This window comes from Hydractinia symbiolongicarpus, chromosome 7 (genome assembly GCF_029227915.1).
Source record: "Hydractinia symbiolongicarpus strain clone_291-10 chromosome 7, HSymV2.1, whole genome shotgun sequence".
NCBI lineage: Eukaryota > Metazoa > Cnidaria > Hydrozoa > Anthoathecata > Hydractiniidae > Hydractinia > Hydractinia symbiolongicarpus.
In genome coordinates, this window is record NC_079881.1 from 11,840,784 (window position 1) to 11,866,609 (window position 25,826).

The 25,826-nt window shown below is 33.1% G+C and overlaps 2 protein-coding genes and 1 non-coding gene across 3 annotated transcripts; all 3 read left to right on the top strand.

The window, feature by feature from the left end:
* Positions 1-89: 89 nt before the first annotated feature.
* Positions 90-6,309, top strand: LOC130649410 (kelch-like protein 8). The gene is made up of 2 exons (XM_057455683.1): positions 90-2,514; positions 3,096-6,309. The coding sequence occupies exons 1-2, from the start codon at positions 1,406-1,408 to the stop codon at positions 3,370-3,372; spliced, it is 1,386 nt and encodes a 461-aa protein (XP_057311666.1). The 5' UTR covers positions 90-1,405; the 3' UTR covers positions 3,373-6,309.
* Positions 6,310-6,606: 297 nt separating this feature from the next.
* On the top strand, positions 6,607-6,696 carry Trnay-gua (transfer RNA tyrosine (anticodon GUA)). Its single transcript is given in 2 exon segments — positions 6,607-6,643; positions 6,661-6,696. It is a non-coding gene; the product is annotated as a tRNA-Tyr (tRNA).
* A 6,022-nt stretch (positions 6,697-12,718) lies between these two features.
* LOC130648806 (cytohesin-1-like) lies at positions 12,719-24,616 on the top strand. Its single transcript, XM_057454907.1, has 15 exons — positions 12,719-12,861; positions 13,801-13,874; positions 15,201-15,265; positions 16,828-16,897; positions 17,145-17,263; positions 17,622-17,702; positions 17,928-18,040; positions 18,506-18,579; positions 19,144-19,218; positions 19,529-19,640; positions 20,091-20,167; positions 20,825-20,896; positions 21,140-21,218; positions 22,707-22,776; positions 23,165-24,616. Exons 1-15 carry the CDS (start codon positions 12,849-12,851, stop codon positions 23,238-23,240), a joined length of 1,170 nt encoding a protein of 389 aa, XP_057310890.1. The 5' UTR covers positions 12,719-12,848; the 3' UTR covers positions 23,241-24,616.
* Positions 24,617-25,826: the final 1,210 nt, after the last annotated feature.

Below are 25,826 nucleotides of genomic sequence, written 5' to 3' on the forward strand. Positions count from 1 at the left end.
TTTGTTAGCAAAGGTTAGCGCGTTCGCTCAGGAGAGTGCGTCTATGAACAATAAAAATATTTTTTCTCGTTTGGCCAAGGTAAGTAAGTAAGTAACTGGAAGTTTTACCGTCTTTGGGGATTCTATCCTAACGGCTCCGATACTTACGGTCAGTATATTTAGGTGTTTTATCACCCCCAGCACCATCACCAAAAACCATTTTTGAAACAATTTGTAGCATGTCCAAAATTTGATTGGATGACGTCACTTGTGCAAGTCAGTGGAATTGCCATAATTTGGTCTGTCATGTTTTTTTTTTCTGACTTTTGATCGATTTTTGTTGGGACGTTTGACAAAAAGAGTTGGTTTTTTTAGTTAGCTGGTTGGATTTTTAAGTGTATTAACTGCGATACTAATGAAGATAAATGGCATCACAGACCAAGGACCAGTTAGGCATATTTCCCAAAATTCAGACTATGTTGAGGTTGCAGAAATAATTGCTAAAATTGGACTTATTTTCTAACAATTTTTGATTCAAACATTAATAAAAATACGTTATTTCTTAAGAAGGATGCTTAATATTTCAATTTCGTTTGGTTTGGCAATTTATACGAATCAATAATTAATCTTTTGAAATATGCAAAATGCTTCCGTTTGTTATTATAAGCAAAGTTACTCCATAACCTTTGACACTGTTTGTCGACATCGTATAATACCACCATTGTTTTTGTTATGTTCGTAGTGACCTTTTAAAAAGGTTGAAACTAGCTATAAAAGTTTCTAAGCTATAAGAGACGTTCCTTTTAAACTTTAAAAAAGACGGAGAGTAGTGAAAGAATTCTAAGTGTTCCTTGTTGTTGTTCTCAAACGACGTTCAAGATAGAAAAAGTGATGAGTATATTTGTAAAACAAGCATTTGTCTATGATCATGTAGTTCTTGTTACTGTAAATACCACAAGAAATCTTTATTTACATTGCTTAGAGTTAGAAATGCAATTCCCTATTATACGCACGTCTTGATTTTTCTACCCAATGAAAATCGATACTTAATACCAAATTGACAACGGATTATAATCTTATTCATTTTAAACAATTTACTCGCTTCTCCTATTTCTTCTTAACAGTTAACGGACTATTTTTTCTCTAAGTATGAAACTCGAACCGCAAATTTGTCTCCAATTAATTGGTTAAGATGAACATAACCTTTTTCAAATAAAATATATTATAAGACGTTTTTGAAAATAAAAAGTGAATTTGGTTTTCAGATGCAACATGTTAATCCTAAAATATTATTTGACTGTTCTGTCTTAGATCAACGGCATATTTAACAAAATTTATAAGTATTGGCATAAATTAAAAGTCGGTAGAGGTGGAAATGCTAAAAACTTCCAGCGGTGAATGAACAATATATTTTTTTTAGAAAAATATGTCGAAAGGGATTAGCTTCAACTTTGACATGAATGAGTCACCTGCAATTGCCAAAGATGTTGAGCATGGTCCCAACCTGTTAAAATTTTTACATGAATGTTGGAAGCAGCAATTATATTGTGACGTGTCTGTGCGCATGAAGAACAAAGTGTTTAAAACACATCGATTTGTTCTGGCTATGATTTCAGATTATTTTCGCGGATTTCTTCAACATGACGGAAAGGAGATGGAAACTATTGTGATACCTGATATAACATCAGACGAAAATTTATTTGAAACTATCCTTACGTTTGCATACACCTCAACTGTTAATCTGGAAAATATTGATATACAGTCGTTAGCTGTATGCTCAGATTTTTTGGGAGTGGCACCCTTAAAATACATTTGTGAAAAATCAATGATAGAGAAGATAAACGAAGGTAATTGTTTTCAATTTCTTAGCTTTGCTTATACCTACACAATGTATGAATTGCTAAAGAAATGTAAAATGTTTTGGTGCTCAAATTATTCGGTTTTGAAAGATTTTAAGCTTGTACCGCCTTGTTTGTTTCTGCAAATTTTATCAGACAACAAGCTAAAGCTTTACAAAAAAGACACAGATGTTCAACCTTTGGATTTTGAAAGCAGGGAAAAACTACTTTTTAAAACTGTTTTAAACTACATATCAGCGAACATAGAAAATGAGATTACAGATGAACTTCTCGAACTTTTAAAAGCAGTAAAACTGCCACAGCTCGATTATAATTATATGATGAAACATGTCTCAAAGTATAAATCTCTCAAGAATGATAGAAAAATTCAAGATCTGTGCAATCTTGCTGAGATATTTTCTCAAGATGGAATTGACGATGTACCACATTACTGGAAAATTTCCAGATTACCTGTTCAACATTCATTTACACTTAGTGATCCACTTAGAAGTGGGGGATTTTTAATCGAACCCGATTGTACTAGATTTGGTGGAAATGAAATTGAACCACTTCTAATAATCCGAACAATTAAATTGTGGATCCGTCGATGGGATGGACGTCCAGTGTTGGGCCGACTGACTGTGATATATGATGATGGTACTGTTATTGAAGGCGGAGAATTGGATGATAATTCAAGGTAGGGAATCCATGTAACTGTGATGTTATATTCAAACTTATTGTCCGTCTGTAACAGGGAAAGTGGATGTGTTCATTTCCCTTTGATGAAGCCGAAAAAGTTATGTCCCAAATGTTAATCAATTAATTTAACGTCGCGACGTCAATATCTTAAATTAAATTAAAAATGCTATTACAATGGACTTAAAACGTTGAGGTCAAATAACTTTGAAACGGGGTGATGACGTCATTCCAAATTGATGGGACTTTTAAACCTCAACATCTCTACAACAGTTGTCAAAAGTACATCCTATACATTTTCTTGATCACCGTTTCAAGATGTATATGATGAAGGCAGCGATTATACAAATTTCTAAAAATATTTTTTTTGTATTTTGGGCAGCTTTCTGCTGACGTCAGCAAATTTTAAAACCCTTATATCTCCTTAGGCGTTCGTCGAGAGCACATGACTCTATACACTTTGATCAGCGTTTCGGAATAGAGGCAACGAGTAAAGAAATTTCCTAAATGATATTTTTTCTGTATATGCACTGCTGACGTCAGTAAAACAGTTTATATTATTGTTTTTCTCTGAATTCTTAGAATGGAGGAGTTTCACGAGATAAATTTCGAAGAAGGAGAAGTTATTACTAGAGTACTGTTGACTACTGGATGGAGGATGATTAATAATATAATTTTCAAAACAAATAAAAGCCGTTCATTTGGACCATATGGTGCACCTTATGAGGCTTGTAATATACGATATTGGAACGCACCAACGGAAAAAGCTTATGTACACAGTTTTACTGGTTTATCCGGATTTGCCCATGGTTGTAATACAATTATAAATTTGTCCTGTCGATGGGTTTATTTTAAGTAAGCCAGAAGGAACAAACGCTTTTTATATTTTCTATGCCATTAAATTCTAATATTTTGAATATTTCCTTTAAATATTTATTTCATGAATTGAAGGTATCATTTGCTTTAACTGCAGCGGTAATCAAGTAGAGGTAATTTTTTTCAAACTATTAAGCGAAGATGGTACAGTTGTAGCGCATTTGACATGTGGTTCAAGGTTCGCAAATCGGGCTTATTTTAAATTTAGTTTGTCAGTTTAATACTCATATGCTTGTCAAATTTTGAATAACTAGTCGTATGCCCGTGGAAATTTACAGCACCTCACTTGTCTGAAAAATCGACGGAAAATTCGCCGACCACTACTTACACCTACCGATGTTGGCTAACAAACGAAAAGACGGGTATTATAAAATGGACAAGTCACTAGACTGTCAAAAATATTTGTAGCTACAAGATTTCGTGCGTGGTTAGCACGTTACAAACAGACAGACGGACGACGACTGTTATAATAGAAACTAGCATAGTGACCTGGCGTTGAAATTCAGATTGAGTGTTTACACCGTGCTGCAGTTTCAGAGCGAAAAGATTACAGCGATATTTCAGGAGCGATTTTTTTCCCACAACCAGTCGCTTAACTTTTTTATTTTAACAAAAGATTTCATGTTAAGGTTTATAAATTATTTAGCGATACCGGGTTAATCACTTAGTGCATGCGAACCACGTAAGAAATTTGAGTAGCTTTTACAGCAGTGCACAAAGACGTAATTACTTTCTCAACTTCATTTACAACTTCAGTTTAAATTACAATCCAAGCAACCTTTTGTTTTAGGGAAATAGTTCCCGCAACATTCGGAGTCTTATATCCGTGTAGAGCACTTATATGTAATGTGGTTTTTTATAAAATAATAGCTTCAGTTTGACGAAAAACACAGTCTACTGTCCAGTTAACACAGTCATCCAGCAATTTTATTTTGCACAATGAGTTGTTGTTATTGTTCTTTTTACTACTTACCCGGTATAGCCCCATCAGTTCTCAACCTTACTGTTATCAATGAGGGTCCTGTGAAGCGGGTCCTAGTGCATTTAAAGCTCCCGTATGAGCTATGGAAGGCGTGCAAGTACAACAAACGCTCAACTAGACAACTGCCTAAGATATTAGTCCTATTCTCATGCTGAACATTAACAGAATGAATTGATTTACAAATTTTAGTCTCTGTCATAAATCGGCCGGGGTTTGCACCCAAGACCTTTGGCACTGAAGGCGAACTCCATCAGCCTGCGTTTTCGTCAAAGTTCCAAATTTAAACGTCAGTTTACAACAAAACACAGCATATCCACAGGCCATCTTTTTAAGAAATTAACAAAATAATTTGTAAGCCAAAATAAACCCTGTGCCACAGATTAATTTAAATTGTATGCGCAGAATACGCTCCTGCAACCAATGTTACATTACCGCTAGGGATACGCATAGCATTGCTCTAAGTTGCTTGCCTGCACACAAGCCGATTAGCGGTCAATAGATGGCGTCAAATGGGCAGACAACGCTACAGTGGGAACTTGAACCTGAAACCTTATGATTATCAGCAATCTGAATGCGCTACCACTACACCATCTCCGCCAAGGTAGCGTTTTTGTGTTCAACTTATAGCTAGTCCTAAAGAGTAACTTTTTATTAACTTCATTTAGTTCAGATGGCCAAACTCTCTACTTTTCACATTTTGAGATTTATTTCTCAATTATCGATATCAAAAGATATGCATCGGGATTCGTTGTGGCGTATTACTCATGTTGGTGTGATCTCATGTTTCGTCATAACGTATGTCACTTCGTGTGGTATTTCACTTTCAGGCGAAATAGTTATGCTTTTTTTACACGGAATTACTAATTTCGTGAAGCTTTTATATGAATATGTTTCACTTTCTTTCTAGTGGCTTTGGTCTTTCTACTGGGAAAAGCTAGCTATTTTTTTTGTAATTTTCTGTTAATAAACGATACATTCTTAGCTATAGATTTAGCTAGCTATCTATACATTTTAAGCATGCTACGCTGTATAATCTATTATCTATTTTGTAGTTTAAATGGATTCTGATGAAAATTTCAAAAATCAAGTAAACTAACTACATAAACATAAATTATTACATAAAACTCTTACACAACACATAATATTTCTTCATAATCACAAATGTAAAACTAACTTAAAAATAGAGTGTAAATTTTAGCACTAAACTAAAGGTTCTGTTTATTTTACTGCACTTTATTCATGTGACTTGAATTTCTTGTAAGCGCTACACGAAATTAGTAATTTCGTGTTAAAAAAAGCATGAAAATTTTGGCTACGAAGTGAAATACGCCGCGAAGTGAAATACGCCACGAAGTGAAATACGCCGCGACGAACACAAATACGACTCGACGAAACGTTAAACCACCCCGCAAAGAAAGATACGACACGACAAAATATGTTTACGACGCGACGAAAACTATACACGAATATTGTCCCATATATAACTCCATAGTTCAAGTACACCCGGCTTGTCTTTTGACACACAAGACAAATTTTATTTTAATAAACAATAGCTTATGACGTTATGAAATAGCATAAACACAAAGAACGAAAATCAAACATTAATTGCTCTAGTAATAATAACAAGACGTATGATATACGCAAACAACCTCGCCAAAAAAGTTTATAAAAAGCTGAAGTTAGACACGACATACTTTGCTATTCGGATAGGCAATAATATTGATAGAAAATTTCTCAAAATTTCAATTTTCGTTAGGTCAGTCTGTAAACACGTCCTCGCGGGCGAGATAGTAAAAAGAAAAAAAAAGTAAAAATAGTTACCAAGATGAGATTCGAACACACGACTACTCCCGTGTCGGTGCTCAGAGAGGCAAAAATTTCCATTCTTGTAGGACACATTTGCGTTTTAATACAAGCTCACGAGCTTGTAATAAGAACATGATTTCCAGCTGGAAATATTTTTCTTAACAGCACTATATACCAACAAAAACCTGGAATTTAGATGCTCTAAAAAGCCGAAATTTGTCGTTTCTCTGCAAAATATATCTGGTCTTTAGAATCTAAAATCAGATTGCTTTTAATAAAAAAGAGATAATATATGGAATGAAGTTCTCAAGAGTTTGGCTGGCGTTAGGGTTGTATGCAAAAAACGAGTATCAGAGGAACCAGCCCAGAAATTAAGTCTACGCAACTTTTTGTAGCAAATTTGTCTTTAAATAATACGTCGTTAGTTATCCACCGATAGCTCAGTTGGTAGAGCGGAGGACTGTAGATGAAACGTTATCAGATATCCTTAGGTCGCTGGTTCAAATCCGGCTCGGTGGAATGCTTTTGTTTATTTTATTTTTTCTTCTTTTCTCCCTCCCCTCCTCCTTTTTCATAAATTTAAAAGTTCTTATATTCCATGGTTATGTCATAATTTTTACTTTATATTTTTTAGATGCAGATAATATTTAAATGTCCATTCCAGATCCAGGTCTCGTCCCGATTACCCGATATCGGAATATTGTTTTTATCTCGCACTCCTTGATTGAAAACGATTCATCACCACAATAAAGTTGAAGAATGATAATCATGATTGTTTTGCTGGTGTTGTGTTTGTTTTTTGTTTAGCTAGGAGATAATCTTTTTTTATATATTGTGTCAAGTGGTCGGTTGTTAGCTATAGCTATATTTTATTTGGTTAGCCTATAGCTAGCTAGCTGACCAGTCAAATTTTAAGGCAAGGGGGAACCCTATCGCTGAAGCACGACAGAAGAGATATTCTAAAATAGAAAAAATGTTCAGAGCTATTTTCCACCAAGTAATAACAAAACGTGATATAACCAACCTAATATCACCAATTATAGTGTTACACAGTCAGGAAAAACTTTTAATGTGTATGCTACCTTCAAAGTAAGCGTCTTAAGAAAGATTCTCAGTCCTTAAATACAGTTGCAAATTTTTGCTTAAATGTGTGAATTTTAAATATTTTGCTTTTAATGGTTTAAATAAGTATTTGCCACTTAAAGGGATGCAATAGATGAGTTGCGGCGTGACATAATGTTTTGATTTTACATGAACAATGGACATGCGCACACATGTGCCAGGCACAAAATATAAACAACAGACTGTTCTGCCCAGATTGCGAAAACGACCTGTTTACAACCGGGACAGCCGGATTATGTACGCACGGTCCGATTATGTTTTTTTTGCACTGTTATGTCGTGGTGACCGGATTATGAACGCTGATATAAATAGCTGGGAGACAGGCTGTGATTGGCATTTTCTTCAAGCTTTTGTAAATTAAACATTCTCTGGAAGATAGAACACCCCTAAAAACTAGACATGGCGAAATAAAAAAGTGTCGACGTAATTCTTATTATAAACTACCCTTGTAGTAAATACATTTCAACATAATATACTTTGAAGCAACTAAATTTCACGGAACCTAAATTATTCTTTTTGCGGGAATTAATTTTGGTGAAAAGTTATTAAACTTGCGAATCCCAAAATTTAGTATTTGCCACGAATGATATAAAAGCAGTCAGCCCCAATTATATTTGTGTTATTTAAGTCCTATAATTGTCGAATAATATTTGACTGTCATACATAAGTCGGCCTGCCCCGATTATGTTCGTTCTATAATAAGTGAGAAATAATATTACACTGTCGTATATAAACTGCCCTGATTATTTTCCTTTTATAAGTGCCAAATAATATTTTTTGAGTAATAAGCCGGCCTGTCCCGATTATGTTGCCCTGATTATGTATTTTCTGCCCTGTTCTTAACCGGGGCAAGCTGCCGTACTTAATCAGGCCAATGTTCATTATCCGGGCAGAACAAGACCGCGACAATCGAAAATATTAAGTGTAAAAAAAAACTGATGCTAAAATTGGTAATGTCTGCTCTTAAACAGAGATAATAGTGGAGAAAAAACAATTCCAATTCATTTTTAACCTTATATTCCTAAAAATCTATAAATTAACATAAACATTCAATTTGGCTATGTGGTCCTTCTTTTCTTGCCTGTCAGGATGCGCCCATATACGGAACTTTTTGAACATTTGCAACTCATCTATTGATGCCTTGTTAGAAGGTGTAGTTTATTTATACAGTGACATCATATTTAAAAGTTTTCCTTGACTGTTACACAAACAATAAAAATCAGTTGTTTTTGGGTCCTTGTTTTTGCAAAAAACAATGTTGGATATGACAGTAGAGCCCATTTCAGTTTCCTATCAAATATCAGCTTTTAACTGATCACGGAGAGGGGAGGGGAGGTGTCAAGTATCAACTTGCCATATTTTAATAAGATAGACAAAAATTATTTTTTGACTGTACCCAAGCACTACCATCATAAGCTATTATTAAGCAGTCAGAGAGAATTAACCATTTCTTGCGTCGGGCTTGCATCATAATACTGGTTGAACCAATCACGGGTCAGTATTCAGATCAAGCAGCCATTATAAAATGATAGACAAATGCCGTAATCATAATGTTATTGTGGTGAAACCTTTATAAATACAATATATACTGCATTTTTCAAGGAATTCTATTTTTTAGTCAAATTTTTCATATGTTTTAGATATCGCTTAAAATTTGCTGTTTTGCTTGTAAATTCTGTTTAATTAAGATTTCTACTGTGAAGGTTTGGCCATAAAAAGTCCACTTTTACCCTCATCTGAGAGCAACAAAGGAGAACATTAATTAAACGCTGATATAATGGCTGGGCAGGCAGGCTGTGATTGTCATCTTCTTCAAATTTTGTGAATAAACACTGACAAATTATTGTCATAGAATAATGGATTTCTCTTTAAGATAGAACACCATTGAAAGCTAGGCAGCAGTCAGCCCTAATTGTGTTTGTTTTATAAGTGAGGAATAACGTAAAAGTGTGGCGCATTAGCCCGTCTGCCTCGATTATGTTTGTTCCATAAAAAGTTAGAATATTAGACTGCCGCACACAAGATGGTCTGCCCCAATTATGTTTGTTTTTAAGTAACAAATGATATTAGACTGTTGTGCATAAACTGACCTGCCCTGATTATGTTCGTGCTTTAAGTGCCAAATACAGCCCTGTGAATCTAGGTCGGGACTCGGCAATGGCGGCCTCGACCTTCATTAAATTGAAGTTGGCTTGTACATGCCAACCTATATTCTTTCCTTGGTTGGCATGCCAAGATAATTAATTAATTACATTGGCAAAACCGACCTTCTTACACAAATGAGTATCAAAAATGTAGCTTCAACAAATTGTTACCGTTTCCATATTTCGCTCAGAGCTTTATTTGCTATTAACAAGATTCTTCTAGAGTACTCAGTATAGCGTCTGTATTTTGTCAGTGTCAATCAACTTTCCTACATTTATCCATGGATGAAAAGTTCAGGCCTGGTCGAACGAACGAAGAAATTTTGGCTCGTCAAAGTGAACTCCCTATTTTGTTATGTAACTTTTTAACATTTGTAATTTACAAAATAAATGATTTACCTCACCATTGAAATCCCCATTGTCCAGCCCCCGTGACAGAAATCCCCTGCAGCAGGTTTTATCTACAATTAAATCCATGATATAATGTCTGTTCTGCCTGTAAGTGCAGTTTTGCAGACTTGCTTCATCCGTGCTCTGTCGGCGTTCACCTCCGCATTAGTTAACAACCATATGGCTGGATTTCTTGTGTAAAACCTGGTTACCAACGATGAAGGGGCCAGGCAATAGAGATTCATGTCTACGTAGTTCTTTTAACTAAGTCAGGAGTCGGTGAATTAGCTAGGATGGTCAGGTTGGCTATGAATAGTCTTGCTTGTGCGACCTTGCCGACCTTTCAGATCCGTTTGCCGACCTAATTTATGCTCTAGGTCAGCAAAATTTTGCAGGCCTTCTGCCGGTTCAGATTAGCACTTCTGTGCCGACTTTGAATTCTTCGGATTTACAGGGCTGCATATTTTTAGCTGTTGTACACAAATGCCACATAATATAAAAAGTGTCGTACATAAGCCGGCCTGTCCAATTATGTTCGTTTTATAAGTGCCAAATGATATTTTTTAACTGTCGTACATAAGCATAACAACAGACAATCATGGTCAAAGAAACCCAGTGAAATAAAAAATCTTTCACTTAAATTCTTGCAACTTGCTCTTAAAAAAAGAGAGTAGGTTATGAAAATTAATATCAACACATTTTGTATTTTGTATACTAAAAAATCCAATGTAACCACTAGAAAAGGCATGTTTGGCCTATGCAGTTCTTTTTGATAGACAAATTATTGTTGACATGAGCTCTGTGTTTTCTAAAGATTATTTTAATCACACTTCCATTCTCTCTCACTAAATCTTCTGTTACTGACTTACCTAAAACAATTGACACATTCTTTTTTCTGCACATGTGCTATAATCTTCCTAAAAAAAGCCTGTCTTTCCTGGTACCAGTGTTCCTTCTATTCCTAACAGTAGTGTCATTAATTTAATTTTAATCCAGTCAATGCGATCACGGGGCAAGGCTATAATTTTTCCTTTCTTTATCTGCCTTCTGGTGTTTCATAAAAAAACAGCTTCCCTTTAACGAGTAGCTTTTTTTATTTTTAAGCAGGTTATAGGCTTTTTTGGATGAGATTTGAGTTAAAAACGGTGAAGTTACCCAAAAGCCCTGTAATAGGATAGCTCATGCCTATAGTTAGCTGATGTGGTGTGATTATTTCATACATACAGTTAGTAAGGCTGTTCAATTAGCTAATTAGAAGGCAGTGACGTATCCAGTGGGAATTCGATACTGGCAGACCAGTATGGGCGCCCAAACTCAGATGCCCAAAAAATGTTTTATTGTTCTTGTTATAATGCTATGGTATTATTTTATTGGTAAATAGCATACCAGTCTTCATTCTCTACTTACCGCTGTCGTTAAATCAAATCCAATTCTTAGCAGTGTTGCCACCATGTTTATTTCATTAGATAAATCGAGTTTAGCCTTGTCATGTGCGTTAAGAAAAACCCCAGAGCCATTAGTGCTTTTCCTAGAACATCAAAGTCTTATTCATGTGCATATAACTGTAAGATACCCTCCACGTTTGGAAATCGGAATAACATCAAGACGGGGGTATCCGAATTCAGAACAAAAGTCAAGACTTATAATGTAGTGCCAAATTTGTTTTCGTATTGCATGGGAACAAGTGAAAATCATTATTACAAACATTAAGTCTTTTTTTATTACAAATACTGACAGTTGCGTGTTTTCAGAATGTTGCAACTTGGACCTCTTCACCCCTAGCTCATCTTTGAGCATAATGCCAGCATGATAATTGAAATTAAAACTTGAAGCAGGTGAGACTCTAGAGAAAGGAGATAAGGAGAGAGATATTAGTGTTTTTTGCAAAATTTTAGAGGTATAGATATCACATTATTCTTAGCTGTTTAAGGCACTAAAAAATTGCTAAAATCCTGCAGCTTCTAGGGCCATCACCCCCTGGACCCCCGCCAGGGCTAGCCCGGACCCACTGGGTCATTTCATCACTGAGTCATTTTCTTCTTTTTTAAAAATGAAGTTGCAAGAACTTCAGTGTAGTTTTACTGAATTTTCTTGATGACAGCAGACACTGTGATACTATTTTTCTTGTTGTTTATATACATTTTCTGCTTCTATGTATGTATGCACATTTCCATTGCTCTTTACACAAAATCACAGCGTTACATCACACAGAAACTTACATATAAACTTTGTTACTGAATGGCCTTGCGCTGTAAAATATTGTTGTGTCACATAATTAAAGAACGCACAACACTAAGCTCATGAAAAAATAAACAGAGAAAGGATGTGGACAGACTGAAAGAACATGAACTACAGTTTAAAGAGAAGATAATTTTTTTAGAAAATATGACTGATACTGCACATATTGCATATATAATTACAGTGTAAACTATCTTATTATATATTTAAAGAGTAAGGATCGATTTTTCTTGCCTGATTAAGATAAGGGAAATTGCATCACATTTTTTTAAAGCTTGCACATTTAGGTAGGGGAAGAGAACAAGTATTATGCATGTCTATTGTCTGTCCTATATCTCTCCACCCTGATTATTTTAATCAAATTAATGTATCCAATTCATTTTTTCATGCAGCAAGCCAGCACAATCTGCAGAGATATTTTTTAAACCATGCCAGATTGTGTGGGAGCCTTCACTTGCTCTTCTATTGAACATCACCTTGGACAGGACAAGTGTTCTGTTAGGTAAAGAAAATGATGAAGTGACTACCAAATGATTTATCTTAAAATGGCGCTTTTTACACAAATAAAAGAAAGTTCTGGAATGAACTTTTCATGTAGATGCTATAAGTCAATTTTCAGGTCTTGTTCTTTTCACCTGTTTTTAATGACAATAACAATGATTTGTTTTCAGTAACAAATTTCAAGCGCCTATATCTTTATTATTTGTTTGTATCTAGATGAAGTATATACACATAACATAAAAGCGAAAAGCAAGTTGGCTATAGCAAGCAGATAAGATGACAAAGAAAGGTAATCATGTATATGGTTCAGAAGTAAAAGCAACACAAAATAGTAGAAGATAATGTTTTCTTAGATTGTTCTCAATTATATTTGAGGTGCTGCAGCTTTTTTAGAAATTATTAATGTGTATCCTCACAGTGTTAACTTTTTGATGAAAAATGTGAATCATGCACAAAATAAAAAACATAAGCGAGTCAACAAATCCAATTTATTATTGAAAGCTTTTCCGCTGTAACTTCTGGCATCTTCAGTCTTAATACAAAGTTGTTAACATAAAACACATAATTTGTGCTGTAACCACCATTCTAAATTGTTCAAGAGCAAGAATCTTACTGTGTTCTATACTCTATATTTATACCCATCCTGCTTGTGATATACCTATGGCCTTAAGTAACCATCTTAAGGCATTGATTTGGTTAAATCAATAAGTGGTGACTATCAGTCATAGGTAACCAACACATTTGTAAAATTATCAATGCAGAAGAAAAAAGAACACTAGTGAACCAGGTTAGCCTTGTACTGGGGGTCAGTGGAGACACACCTTTACTTCTGTAACCTCAATTTACATGTGCTAAACTTTTAGTTTAGCCCCATTAATTTTGTCTACTTTGCCTTATTACATTAAGTTGTCATAAATTAAGCTTCTTTTGGTACTTTTAATTTCTGAGTAAAAGGTTTCAGTTTTATTAATGCTATTTTTAGAATATAATTATGTTTGCATATTAAAAAACTTTGAAAGTGAAAAATTGTAATATACTATAGATAAAATCCTAATTGAGCTTTCTAAATCAAATTTTGTCATGATATATTACATTACTGATGAGCATTGTATGTAATATTCTGTTATTTATTTATATCTCACTGAAACTCAATTTTAATTTTATTTTATGGTTTTAAGTTGTTTTTTTTTAAAAAAAGAATGATCATAAAAGGATTTGTTTTATTTAGACCTTACAGCAAGAGAGAAGATCATACTTCAGGAAATACAAAAACGAAAAGATTGTTTGCTGAAGGAGATTCAGGTACGAGATAGTATTGAGCCAAAGTTGTATTTAGAACTATTGAGCATTTTGTATGGTTTCACATTTGCGGACACAGTAATGAATTTAGGGAAGCCATATTTTAGTTGCATAAGAGGAACCATTTTTTGAAATTCCATTTACCAGATCACAAAAAAATTAACAAGACTAGAATATTGTTCCTTTCATTGTTGATATAATGTTATATCAACAATGAAAGGAACAATATTCTAGTCTGTTCATTTAATATAGGTCCGTAAAAATTAATTACTATAATTCCAGTGATCTGATTGGTTGATTTTGATCCTCTATAATTATCTCCTCTACTAATAAATAGTTAAAGATACAGTAATGTTTCGAATAAACGCCTCCTTCTATTAAACGCCCCATCGAATAGACACCCCTCCTTTTCAGTCATTTTTTTAATAAACGCCCCTCTCGAATAGACGCTCCTCCCTCATAAGGGAAGTTTATGCGAGCCGATAGTAAAAGTATACTTACTTCCTTATTTTTTTTCCTAAATCTTAGGTTTAGGGTTGAAAGTTTAGCTTTTCGCTTTTGAAGTTTCTAAAACATGTGAATATCTTTTATTTTCTGTGGTGAAGATATATATTATAGGTATCCTTAAAAACTGCAAAAGAGACGAAGTGTAATAAAAATTTAATAAGCGCCCCCCTCTTTTAAACGCCCTTCTCGAATAGAAGCCCCCTCAAAATGTCAAAAAATTTAATAAACGCCCCAGGAGTTTATTTGAAGTATTACGGTAATTACGATCATTGCCTGCTGATGACAGCTGTAGCTGTAGAAACTTAGCCTAGAATAACTTGTTTGTTTATATGACATGATAATATGTATATTCAATTAATACCTTATGTTTGGTTGTTTCTTTGTGCTAAGAAACACACAAAACAAAAACGTCTAACAGCCAAACAGTGTATTTCTGATAGGCTGATGAATAATGATATCTGACTTAAACGACATTGGTTTTGACACGTTTTGGGTGTCAACACCTGATTTAGAAGAAAACATTGGTTAAGAAAAAGACCCCCTTACTGTTAATGTTAATGGTCTTCTGTATCATACAGATACTCACTTCCAGTTCAGCAAACAAATGTTGATTCCTCATCCAATGGGAGTGGTTTGAAAGAATAAAGGCCTATCACTTTTAAATTTCATTAGCTTTATTTTATAATCACCCTGATTGTAAGTTTAAAAACTTACATATTGGAATATGTTTTTGAGTATCATAAATGATGTAAATTTGCAGGTTTTGCTTCCTTCCTTTAAAAATTGTTTAGAATTTTGTTTATCTATACTTCATACTTCTAGCAAATTAATGATGAAATTGCTGAAATATCAAAAGAAATTGAAATAATGGATCAAGCTGATGATCTGTAAGTCTTTTTGATTTAGAAATAATTTAGGAAATTGTATATTTTATTTTGTGTTTTTTACATTGGACATTTAAATTTTATAAACAACAATACTTTGTGCTTATTTTTTCAAAATTTATTTCCTGTTTTAATAAAAATTAAATTTTGAATTTTCATTTCCATGGCGTATAAAAATCGAAGGGATTTTAAAAGGAAAATACTTTGAAGCTAAAAAAATCACTATATTGCATTCTTAAATAACAAAAAAATGTTCCTTTGAAATTGAAGAATTGTTGTATGGCCAAAAACACGGTCATTAGAAACTTAAACAATGCTGTATTTTGTTCTTTAATAACAAAAACTGGCCATAGAAAGCTTGGACTCTGCTGTATTTCTTTATAAAGGTAAGAAAATGGATCTGTAAAAAATTGAAAACATTGGCCTATTTTATTGTAAAATAAGCGTAAGAAACATAAAAAGTCATTATACTTTGTTCTTAAAAATTACAACACATAAACATTGATATCAAATCAGGATATTACAAAGCTTAAAAATATCGCCACATTTTGAATGAAAATTCGTATTTTTGGAAATACCTTATAGGAGATTCTATTGTTTTAATAATACTTAGTGAAATGCTTTCGGGTTTTTTATTTTTTTCACCATACACACCCTTCTTTATCATTCCATGGTAAATCTGTCATAATGGCAAATGTAAAACTGGGAGGAGGGGGAGTGGTTCTAATAGGAAGACACCTAAACTGAGGGATGGAAGTAGCATCACACTATGATTGCATATTAACGTGCTGATTACCTCCCTAATCAAGTGGATTTTTTCCTGCTAAATCAACCACACTTTTTTGCTAATTTGGTTTAACAGCTCATGAACTTATATAGCTTTATAATCAGCCACGTAACAAAGAAACAAGGTTCAGAAAAAACTAAAAAGCTTAAAAATTGGATCAAGCATGGTTTATGACATCCAGGAGTTCAAAGTAATTCCTGTAAGCAGAAAACTGCAAAATTGAGGCAAGCAGCAAGATTTTATAACTAGCAGTGTTGTCAAACCTAGTTGAACATTATTAGTCTTGTGTGTTTGACAATAAAATACACTCCAATTTTATAATTAGGTACATTAAAAATATTACTTATACAAAAGAAATGTACAGCACAGTAATGAAAAAAATGTAAAAATCTAAAAATTTAGGTAAGAATTTATTTTGCCTATTACCTTGCAAGAAACAATGCAGCAGAAAAAAATTGTAATTAGACACATCTCTTTGATGGTCACATTAGCAGTCGTACAGAGATTACTTGTTTATGTAAATGAAACATATAAAAAATTGTTTCCCTAACTTTATTACCTTCAATACCTGTAAGAGTATATTTAATTATATTATAATAATCAAGTTAATGTCTGTGAGCCAATGATGATAGGTGCGAGTAGCAGCAAATTCCCTTTTTTGGTCTTTTTATTGGGGGTTTTTCTAGGTAATATGGATATTCCCTGTCTTTGACTATTTGGATTTTTTACATTTTTTTAATTAAATTAATCTTGTTATAGTAAAATTCTGTTTTTTTAGTGACCCGCAAAGCTCAAAAGAGAAGTTACTGGCTTTGGGAAGAAAGAAATTTAATATAAATATGGGAAAAGTAAGTAATTGATTTTTTTCGGCACAAAAAAATATTTCTTTCTATTCTTAATTTAAAATCAGATGCAATACTCTCATCTCTATATTAGCAGTCCAATTTGTTCAGGATTTGTGTTCTGCAAAATAGTCATGCACTGCAAAATAGTCATGCACTAGTATGTATCATGGTCGAAAATACCTATGTTTTTTTTACCCATAATGTAGTAATGTCTAGATATGTTATTCTAGATGTAATATTTTTATTGTAGGGCTTGGAGTATCTTTATAAAAACAAATTATTGAACAACACCCCTGAAGATGTGGCAAGATTTTTGTTTAAAAATGATGGGCTAAATAAAATAAAAATTGGAGAATATCTTGGAGAAAAGTAAGATTTAAAAACCTTGATGTAATTAATGCAAAATTCTTTGCTCACTTTAACAAAGTAAAAAATTTAAAATGGTGCAAAATTTTTGATCAACATTTTAGCCTGGAGTGAAATGAGGTTTTCAAAAGTGATAAACATTAAGATTTGGCCCTATAAGGTTCTCCCCCAAAATTATATTCATCTCGAAGTGAGACACTGTGTATACACTGTCTGTTGTATGGAATTTTTATTTTGTTTTGATTTAACTTCAGTCATGAACAGAATGTGTATTTTGAACTTATAAATGATAACGCTGAAAGATCTTATGTAAAGGTCTTAAATTTTGTTAAGTATTTTAATTGATAGTTTTTGTTTTTAGTCAACCAATGCAACTACAAGTATTAAAAGAGTTTGTTGCTTTACATGATTTTGAAAACAAAAGTTTGGATGCTGCTCTTAGGTAATGGAGTTAGTTCTTCCTTCCTGCTATTTATTTAAAACTTTTTTGTTTTTTCTTGAAATTTTTTTTCGAATTGTGGTTTAGACTGCACAAATAGCTGTGCATCAAAATTGAGGTCTTCATAAGAATTAGATTTTAAGTTTATTAGCTGTTAATCTATAAGAAAAGGGACTAAATATGTCCTGGAATCTAAGGCGTAGTCTCATTAGGAATCTTATTTCGCAGGGACTTTCTTTGGAGTTTTCGTTTACCTGGTGAAGCACAGAAAATTGATCGTATGATGGAAGCATTTGCCACTCAATATTGTGCGTGTAATCCTGATCAGTTCAAAACTGTCGGTAAGTTGCTACATTAAGAAAAAATTACAGACAGGCGTCAGTTTGCTTTGCTATGAATCAAATTGACAAGAGCTATAATCAAAATGTTAGTGATTGCAAATTAGCTAGCATGCAAGAAGTGAGATCAGTATGTAAGCATGTTATATACCTTAGCTTATTACTTTTGCGTCTTTTTTTAAGTCTAAAAAAATGCACTTCGCAAGGATTAATTTTTCGGAATAAATCATGTTGAGATATTTAGCAAAGAATTTTTTTGCGAATAGATAGCCTTTTTTATTATGGTAACATTTATTTGCTCAGGAGCTGATTAATTTTTTCAGCTACAAAAACGAAGAAAATTAATTAAAAGACGTTAAGGAATTCAGTTTCCATATGTTATGATGGAAAGTAACGTAAAAAAGTGACCACCTTAAATAAAAAAAAAAAGCTTGGAAGTGTTACAAGGTATATAATTTTTGTGTTTAGATACGTGCTATGTATTAAGTTTTTCAATCATAATGTTGAACACTACATTACATAACCCTGCTGTAAAAGACAAGGTATGTATAATCTCGCTATGACATCTGAATATTTGAGACCATTTATTTTCATTTAAAAAACAAACTTTATTCAATGAAGACAACAGTTGAAATCTTTGAAAGGAATTACACTCCTTGTAAAAGAGTTCCCAAAGTAGTTGAGGTTCCCAGTTTTGTTAAAGAATTCTTTAGAACAAATACCTTACCCTACTCTTTTTTTCTTGTTGCCTCTCTGGTGACCAAAAGCCACTAACACTTATCATTTTTTAACTGCTAAGGTGTCCTAGTGCATCTTCAGCTGCATTTGGGCTACAAAGGTGGTACAAGCATAGAAAGTGGTTGAATAAAATCTAATTTAAGTATTTGTTTTAACCTCGTGTTATAAGCATAACAAATTAATTTAAAAAATTCTGCACCTGAACGAAACACTCGACAGACAACGTTTCAAATGATGCTAACAAAATTTAACTTCTTACTTTCGCCTAACCTCGTGGCTGCCAGTAAATATACATAAAATAACAACGTTTGAAGTGTATTTGTTAATCAAAAAATCAGCAGACTAATGGTTATTTATTTTTGTGTTAGATGACAGTAGATGGATTTGTCAATATGAACAGAGGAATTAATGATGGTGGTGACATCCCAAGAGAAACTATGGAGGTGACTTAACTACTTAACTCATCTTTAAATTTTCAGAATTTTAAATGATTCAGGACGAGGTTTAACATCATCGATTCTGGATAAATGAAAATATGTGAAGGTTTCAACTATAATCTAGTTTTAATTGATGTTTTTAATTATTAAGAACTTTGTTTATTGTATGTTTGTTTATGTTCCATTCTACTGGTTTTTGTTATTGAATATCTTACTCACCGCTTTACATGTATAACCCTATCTAGTGCTTGTGTTTATTCAAATTATCCATTTCTTTTCAATATTATATAACAAAGCTGACATGTCTCTTTTTTAGGAGTTGTTTAACAATATATTAACAATACCATTTGAAATTCCTGGAAATGATGGTACTGACTTGACACAAACATTTTTTAATCCCGAAAGGGAAGGCATGCTGACAAAAGAAGGTATTTCGTGTACATAAACAGTACAACATTTCGTTATGTGTCGGTTGTTTGGTTCACTAGCATCACAAAATCGCAACAATAGTTCAACAATATCATAAGTATGCAACGCATGTTATAGAAATTTCTATCACTTGTGTAATTCAGAATTGGAAACAGCGTTGAACAACTGTTTGGAACAGGTCGATTCTGCAATAATAATTAAAACATTAAACGGAACACAAAAAATTAAATTTTAAAGTATTTTCTACATTTTCACTTGTGGCTGTTTAACCGTAACTGTTAGCCAGTAATTTAGCAATGTAGGATTGTATAACTAGCATGTCTCACTTTTTGACACGTAGCAACATTATGTAGCGATATATCACTAAAATACTTCCCTTCATTACAAAGTCGATTTTTCTCAAAGCGACACTAAATAACAACTCACCACTCTTTATTTTGTTTTCGCAGGTGGCATTCACCGCACATGGAAACCACGTTATTTCATCCTAAAAGATAATTGTCTCTTTTACTTTCGCAACAAAGGTGTAAGTATACCTGCTTGGTTTCCAGTAAAATTTTTGTTGTGCAACTATTGCATTGCGATCACGATACAGTCTAAAAACGTTTTCGAAATACTGGCTGTGCACCATTTTTCTGTCGTCGTACGACGTTTGTTAAAGATATCATGTGATATCAACTATATGCACGATATGTGTGGTTCGGATAGCCTTTCTTCGTTTGACTGTAACTTCTTGTTCTTCTTTTTTATATAATAAGTGTTCGACTTATCACTGTACCACTATTTCTGTTCAACAATTCTTGAACGATAAATATATCCTTTTTGGAAACTAGACTTATATTTTTTTAAAAGGCTTTAATCAACCTAGCCTTCGTCAACCTACATGCCCCAGTGTGTAAATAATACCCAAACCAAGTCTTCCTAGGATAGTCCCTGGATATTTTTTTACCTTAGTCATCGTAAAGCATAAATACGTTGATATTTTACGATATCTTCAGGACATTACTCATTGAAACAGCTAGCCTTGCATATTTTGCATAAGTAAGTTAATAAGGGATGACAAGAAACATATATTTTCAAATTTTGCCAAATCTATAAGTATTTCGTCCTTTAAACGTTCAAGGTGACTTTAGTGTCAACATAAGTCATACAATTTTCTTTTTCATTCTTTTAATAATTTTAGGACAAGGAACCAACTGGTATTATCCCATTAGAAAATTTGCAAGTGCGTGAAAATACTGAGATTCGAAGAAAGGTACTGTCTAGATTTTTCTTTATGTTGATAAATACTATAAAGTTCTGTGATCTTATCTGCTTATTTTGTTTATGTGGTTTGTTTGTTTGTTTGTGTTATTTGTTTTGTTATTTTTCTTAGTGAATATACTTTCAGAAAAGTCCTTCTTAACGTTTAACAAGGACATTTTTAGTATATTACCATGTTTAAATTTAGTTAACAGTTTCGTAAGTGGTGCTATGCAAACGATGTAAATTTTTTTAGTATTGTTTTGAAATTTATTCTCCTGGTGGTGCTATCATCAAAGCATGTAAGACAGAATCAGATGGAAAAGTTGTGACAGGTATTCTTAAACAACTGTTTTTTTTATTACTGACTCCCTATTCCTTTTATTGTTAATTCCCTGTTCCTTTTTTTGGTTGACTTCCTTTTTCTCTTATTGTTGACTCCCTGTTCCTTTTATTGTTGACTCCCTTTCTCTCTTATTGTTAGCTAACTTCCTTTTTATTTTATTATTGACTCCCTTTCTCTCTTATTGTTAACTTCCTTTTTATTTTATTATTGACTTCCTTTTTCTCTTATTGTTAACTTCCTATTTATTTTATTGTTGACTCCCTTTTTCTCTTATTGTTAACTTCCTATTTATTTTATTGTTGACTCCCTTTTTCTCTTATTGTTAACTTCCTATTTATTTTATTATTGACTCCCTTTTTCTCTTATTGTTAACTTCCTATTTATTTTATTATTGACTTCCTTTTTCTCTTATTGTTAACTTCCTATTTATTTAATTGTTGACTCCCTTTTTCTCTTATTGTTAACTTCCTATTTATTTAATTGGTGACTCCCTTTTTCTCTTATTGTTAACTTCCTATTTATTTTATTGTTGACTCCCTATTTTTCCAATTGTTGACCCCCTATTTTTCCAATTTTGACTCCCATTTTTTTCTGCTGCTTCATGAAAATGAGAGGCGAAAGCTTTCAGGTTTTTCGCAGGAAATTTGTATACAATATGTTGAATATCATTGGTTCGTGTACGAAAATTTTTCTGAGTTAGTATTACGTGTGACACTAGTCCATAATTTTTATTTTAATATACAGTGGAATCTCTTTATCTCGAACTTGCAAGAGACCACAAAAGTAGTTCGAGATAGAGAAAGTTCGACATAAAGAAAGGAAAATACCTTAGGCGGACCACCAGGGACCGAGACTTTAATTCGAGATAGAGAGAAGTTGGAGATAGAGAGTAGTCGAGATAGAGAGATTTCACTGTATGTACTTGCGGAGTGGTTACATGAGAGGCGGGACGGGACGTTTATCGAAATAATAATTTTGTCTCGCCTTTATATGGAAGGAAGTTTTTCAGGATGTTTTTTTCTTTGAATCATAATATGCAGAAATTATCTCGTTCGTCCCAGGACGGTGTCGTTATATGGGAAACATCCGGTCTGAGCCAGAATCCCGCTTAGTTCCCGCTTCGCTAGGACGGGACGAAATTGTCCCAGGACAAAAGAAAGTTACACAAACACAAAATTACTTTTAGTATAATTATTGATGATAGCAGGATCCCAGCAAACTTCCCGCCCAAGCAATTATCCCGCCCCGACTTTTATGTAAACAGCCCCTTAACCTTATAAACAAATGAACAGTTAAAAATGTTAAAGCGCTACGTTAGTGATGGAAAAGGTTGGAATATTTATTATCCCTTTAACATGAAAGAGTTACCAAGGTGGAAAATGATGGGAAACTTATGCAGGAGCTTCATAAGTTGTTTCGCAATGTTTAAGTTTTGCAAAAAGGTTTGTGAGAAATAAACATTTTATTTTTTCTGCAGGCCATCATGATATATACCGCATTTGTGCTTCGAGTGCAGAAGAAAGGGATGACTGGATAAAAAGTATAAAGTAAGTCAATTAAAGTAAACTAGCCTGGAAAAGCAGTTTATCGAAATCAATGAATGACGAAGCTCCACGTCTATGCTAGCAGTTTAATTTCTTTAGGCTGGTTTTCATTTGTCAACTATTTCACTGTAACTCTGAATTTCGCGTTAAGATTAAATAAAGTTAATTGAACGTGATTTATTCTTTTTTGTCGGTAATTTTAGCAATCTTATTATTATCATTCAACTTTTTTAAAACCAAAACATTCCAAGTTGGCTCAGTGACGCTTTGTTTTTTTTTCTAAACACAGTGTGAATCAGGCTTTATGTTACGCTTGGTCAAAACCTAAAATTTTAGTTACAGTTAAATTTAAGTTTCATTCAGTTTAATGAGATATTTTGATATTTTTTAGGAACAGCATCACAAGAGATCCTTTCTACGACATGCTGCAAGCAAGAAAAAAAAAGGCCACTCATATGCAACCGTGATTATGATAATTTATGTGTAATTTATTCCAAACAACCTGAAAGTTTGCAACAAATGCAACATATACAGTGAAAACAGTCATAGTAAAATTCCTCTTTTTTACTATACACGTACAAGCCTCAGTCGTCTTCTGCATAAAGCAAAAGGAAATATGTTGTTGTGAGTTTTCTTGTCGTATGATAAACGTAAGTGATTAATTAATGCTGGATGAATTAATGCATCATTTAATTTGGCGATTTATTGGAGAAATGTTTTATGAAATTTATTTTTGTGGATTTGGTCTCTGTAAATATACATTTATGGAATTTGTTTTGCGAATATCAAACAAATCGTATCTTTCCGTGAGTGAGCGGTTTTTAGGAGAATCTTCAACGAGGAATGAAGAAATGAAATTTTCGTTCGGATTTTGCGGAATTTATTTAAGCGCATTGTGTCTCGAAAACTTGTTTCCCGCTAGATATTCACTTCAGCATTAATTGTTTCTGTGCGTTTTTGGTTTTTTCTTCGTCACTTTTTTAATGATTTTTTTATTTATATTTCTTTTCTTTTTAATTTTTTTTTTTTTTTTGTAATTTTTTAAAGCCTATATTCATCAATCACCGGTTGTTTCTACACGTTATAAATTGCGGCCGAGAGAAGCAAATAACCTCGATTATCTAAAAGATTCTGAACATTTGTTCACATAAATTGTGTCTTTTTGAATTTGTATGACATTTTTTGTAAGAGTATAGTATGTAATAATTCCTTTTAACATTCTCTTTAAATATCTTAAATGCTCGGATTAGCGCCCTCTCCCGATTAACCGCCTATATGGATTATGCGCCCCGGAGCGTCTATGCTTTTATTAGGGCATCTAATTGAGTTTGATAATTCCGCTTGATTTTGATTAGGTATAGTTGATTCTACTGTAAATTCATGTGTTTGTTTCATGAAGTGAAAGGAATGGAAAAATCATTACGAGGAGTGATTTTGAAGTACCCGCCCTGCATAATTGAATATTTACAGATGCATAATACAAAATTTTCTGTTCAACATTAAATTAAACATGAAATTAAAAGAGTTACAAATTGAAGTAACCCACCTTTTTACACTCATTTGTATACGCATCTTTTTACAACATCGTCTTCTGCGTGCATATCTTATATATGCTTTTCTATTCATTATATATGCTTTAATAGATATATATTATATAGTGTGATATATATAAATAAGAATAATTTACAAGGATTGACAAGTACATCTATATTACTTATGTTTTTAAAAACTAGTCGCATATAAATAAAGATTTTCACTCCAGGCTACATTATAACAAGCAGTATTTGTATATATTTATTTGGGTGTGTGTTTATAGAAAATATAGCAAATTAATTTTTTTTGACCATTTTTGTGTTATTACAGGAGTAACGTTGGCAATATTCTCAGGCTAAAAGCAATATTTTCAAGCTTTTTTGATTTGTTAAAAAAGTCTAAAGATCACATCTAATCAACTGGTTTAATAAAATATGCTTTCTAGAATGATGGACGGAAGGTCGTAGAATGTGATCAAACAATTGAGTCATACTCATTTCACAAGAGAGCATGTTTTATTTTTAACACTTACTAATTTTTGTGAGAGATGACTCACAAAGTGACAAGCACAAACTGGAGATCAAATGAGGTTGTAAATATCTGATTTACGTATTGTAATAATTTTTTTATACTTTAATCCTCCGAATGGAAGGCCTGTTCTTATACAAGGTTATAAGCTTTTTATCTTGGGCTTATTCATGGATACTGATTGGCTAATACAGGGGTTGGTGGTTGGTTGGGGTTATATTTGTAGGTTTACAGTATAGGGTATTTAAAATGTACGCTCTCTATGAGGTAGTAGAGGGTCCAGTCACGTATCTTTATTTTTCAAAGACGAAAAGTGACGTCGCGTCATACTCTTTCAATCATCAGAAAGATTTTTGCCACTGACGTTTTAGTAAACTACCTGGTAGGATTGTTACTTTAATGTTGGGCACACACTTTGAATACTCATGGCTCATTATAAGCAATCCGTGGATTTGTCCTAATTTTTCCTTTTTAGGACAAATTTTTATTTCTTCCCTTCAGGAGTTAATTATTGCACTTTCGTTTTACAAATGTGACTAACGCGAGGATTTGTGACGCGCAACACTTAAAATAACGACGACGTCATAAAACGCCGTGATTCATTACCGAGATGACGCAAGAAAACAAACATTAATTTAATGATAAAGATAATGATGATTGTAATGTTACAATGTTGCTATGAACAGATATCGGAAATAAATTGGTGTCTTTATAAACAGACTATTTAGATATTGGAGCCAGTCCGTGTTATCGACTATGAATGTTAATTACCTGTCGTTAAAATACAACACCGAAATATATGTACATTTTTAAGACAAACTGTCGCCTAAACTTGACCCTAGTAAATTAGAAGTATATTTAGTCAAAAGTTTAACTCGGTGAGCAAAGACTATGAGTCGAATAAAAGCAAAGTCGATTTTTAAATAAATTTAAGGATGGAAGATTGTCCCCTAAAAGTCAAAATGATTGATGGGAAGTTGATGGTTCATGTG

Excerpts from the sequence above, each read along its gene's own strand:
- LOC130649410 (XM_057455683.1), top strand. The coding sequence starts at position 1,406 with ATGTCGAAAGGGATTAGCTTCAACTTTGACATGAATGAGTCACCTGCA. Across the intron at positions 2,515-3,095 it reads GAATTGGATGATAATTCAAG|AATGGAGGAGTTTCACGAGA; the intron begins GTAGGGAATCCA and ends CTGAATTCTTAG.
- LOC130648806 (XM_057454907.1), top strand. Across the intron at positions 17,703-17,927 it reads AGTTTGGATGCTGCTCTTAG|GGACTTTCTTTGGAGTTTTC; the intron begins GTAATGGAGTTA and ends CTTATTTCGCAG. Across the intron at positions 18,041-18,505 it reads TGATCAGTTCAAAACTGTCG|ATACGTGCTATGTATTAAGT; the intron begins GTAAGTTGCTAC and ends TTTTGTGTTTAG.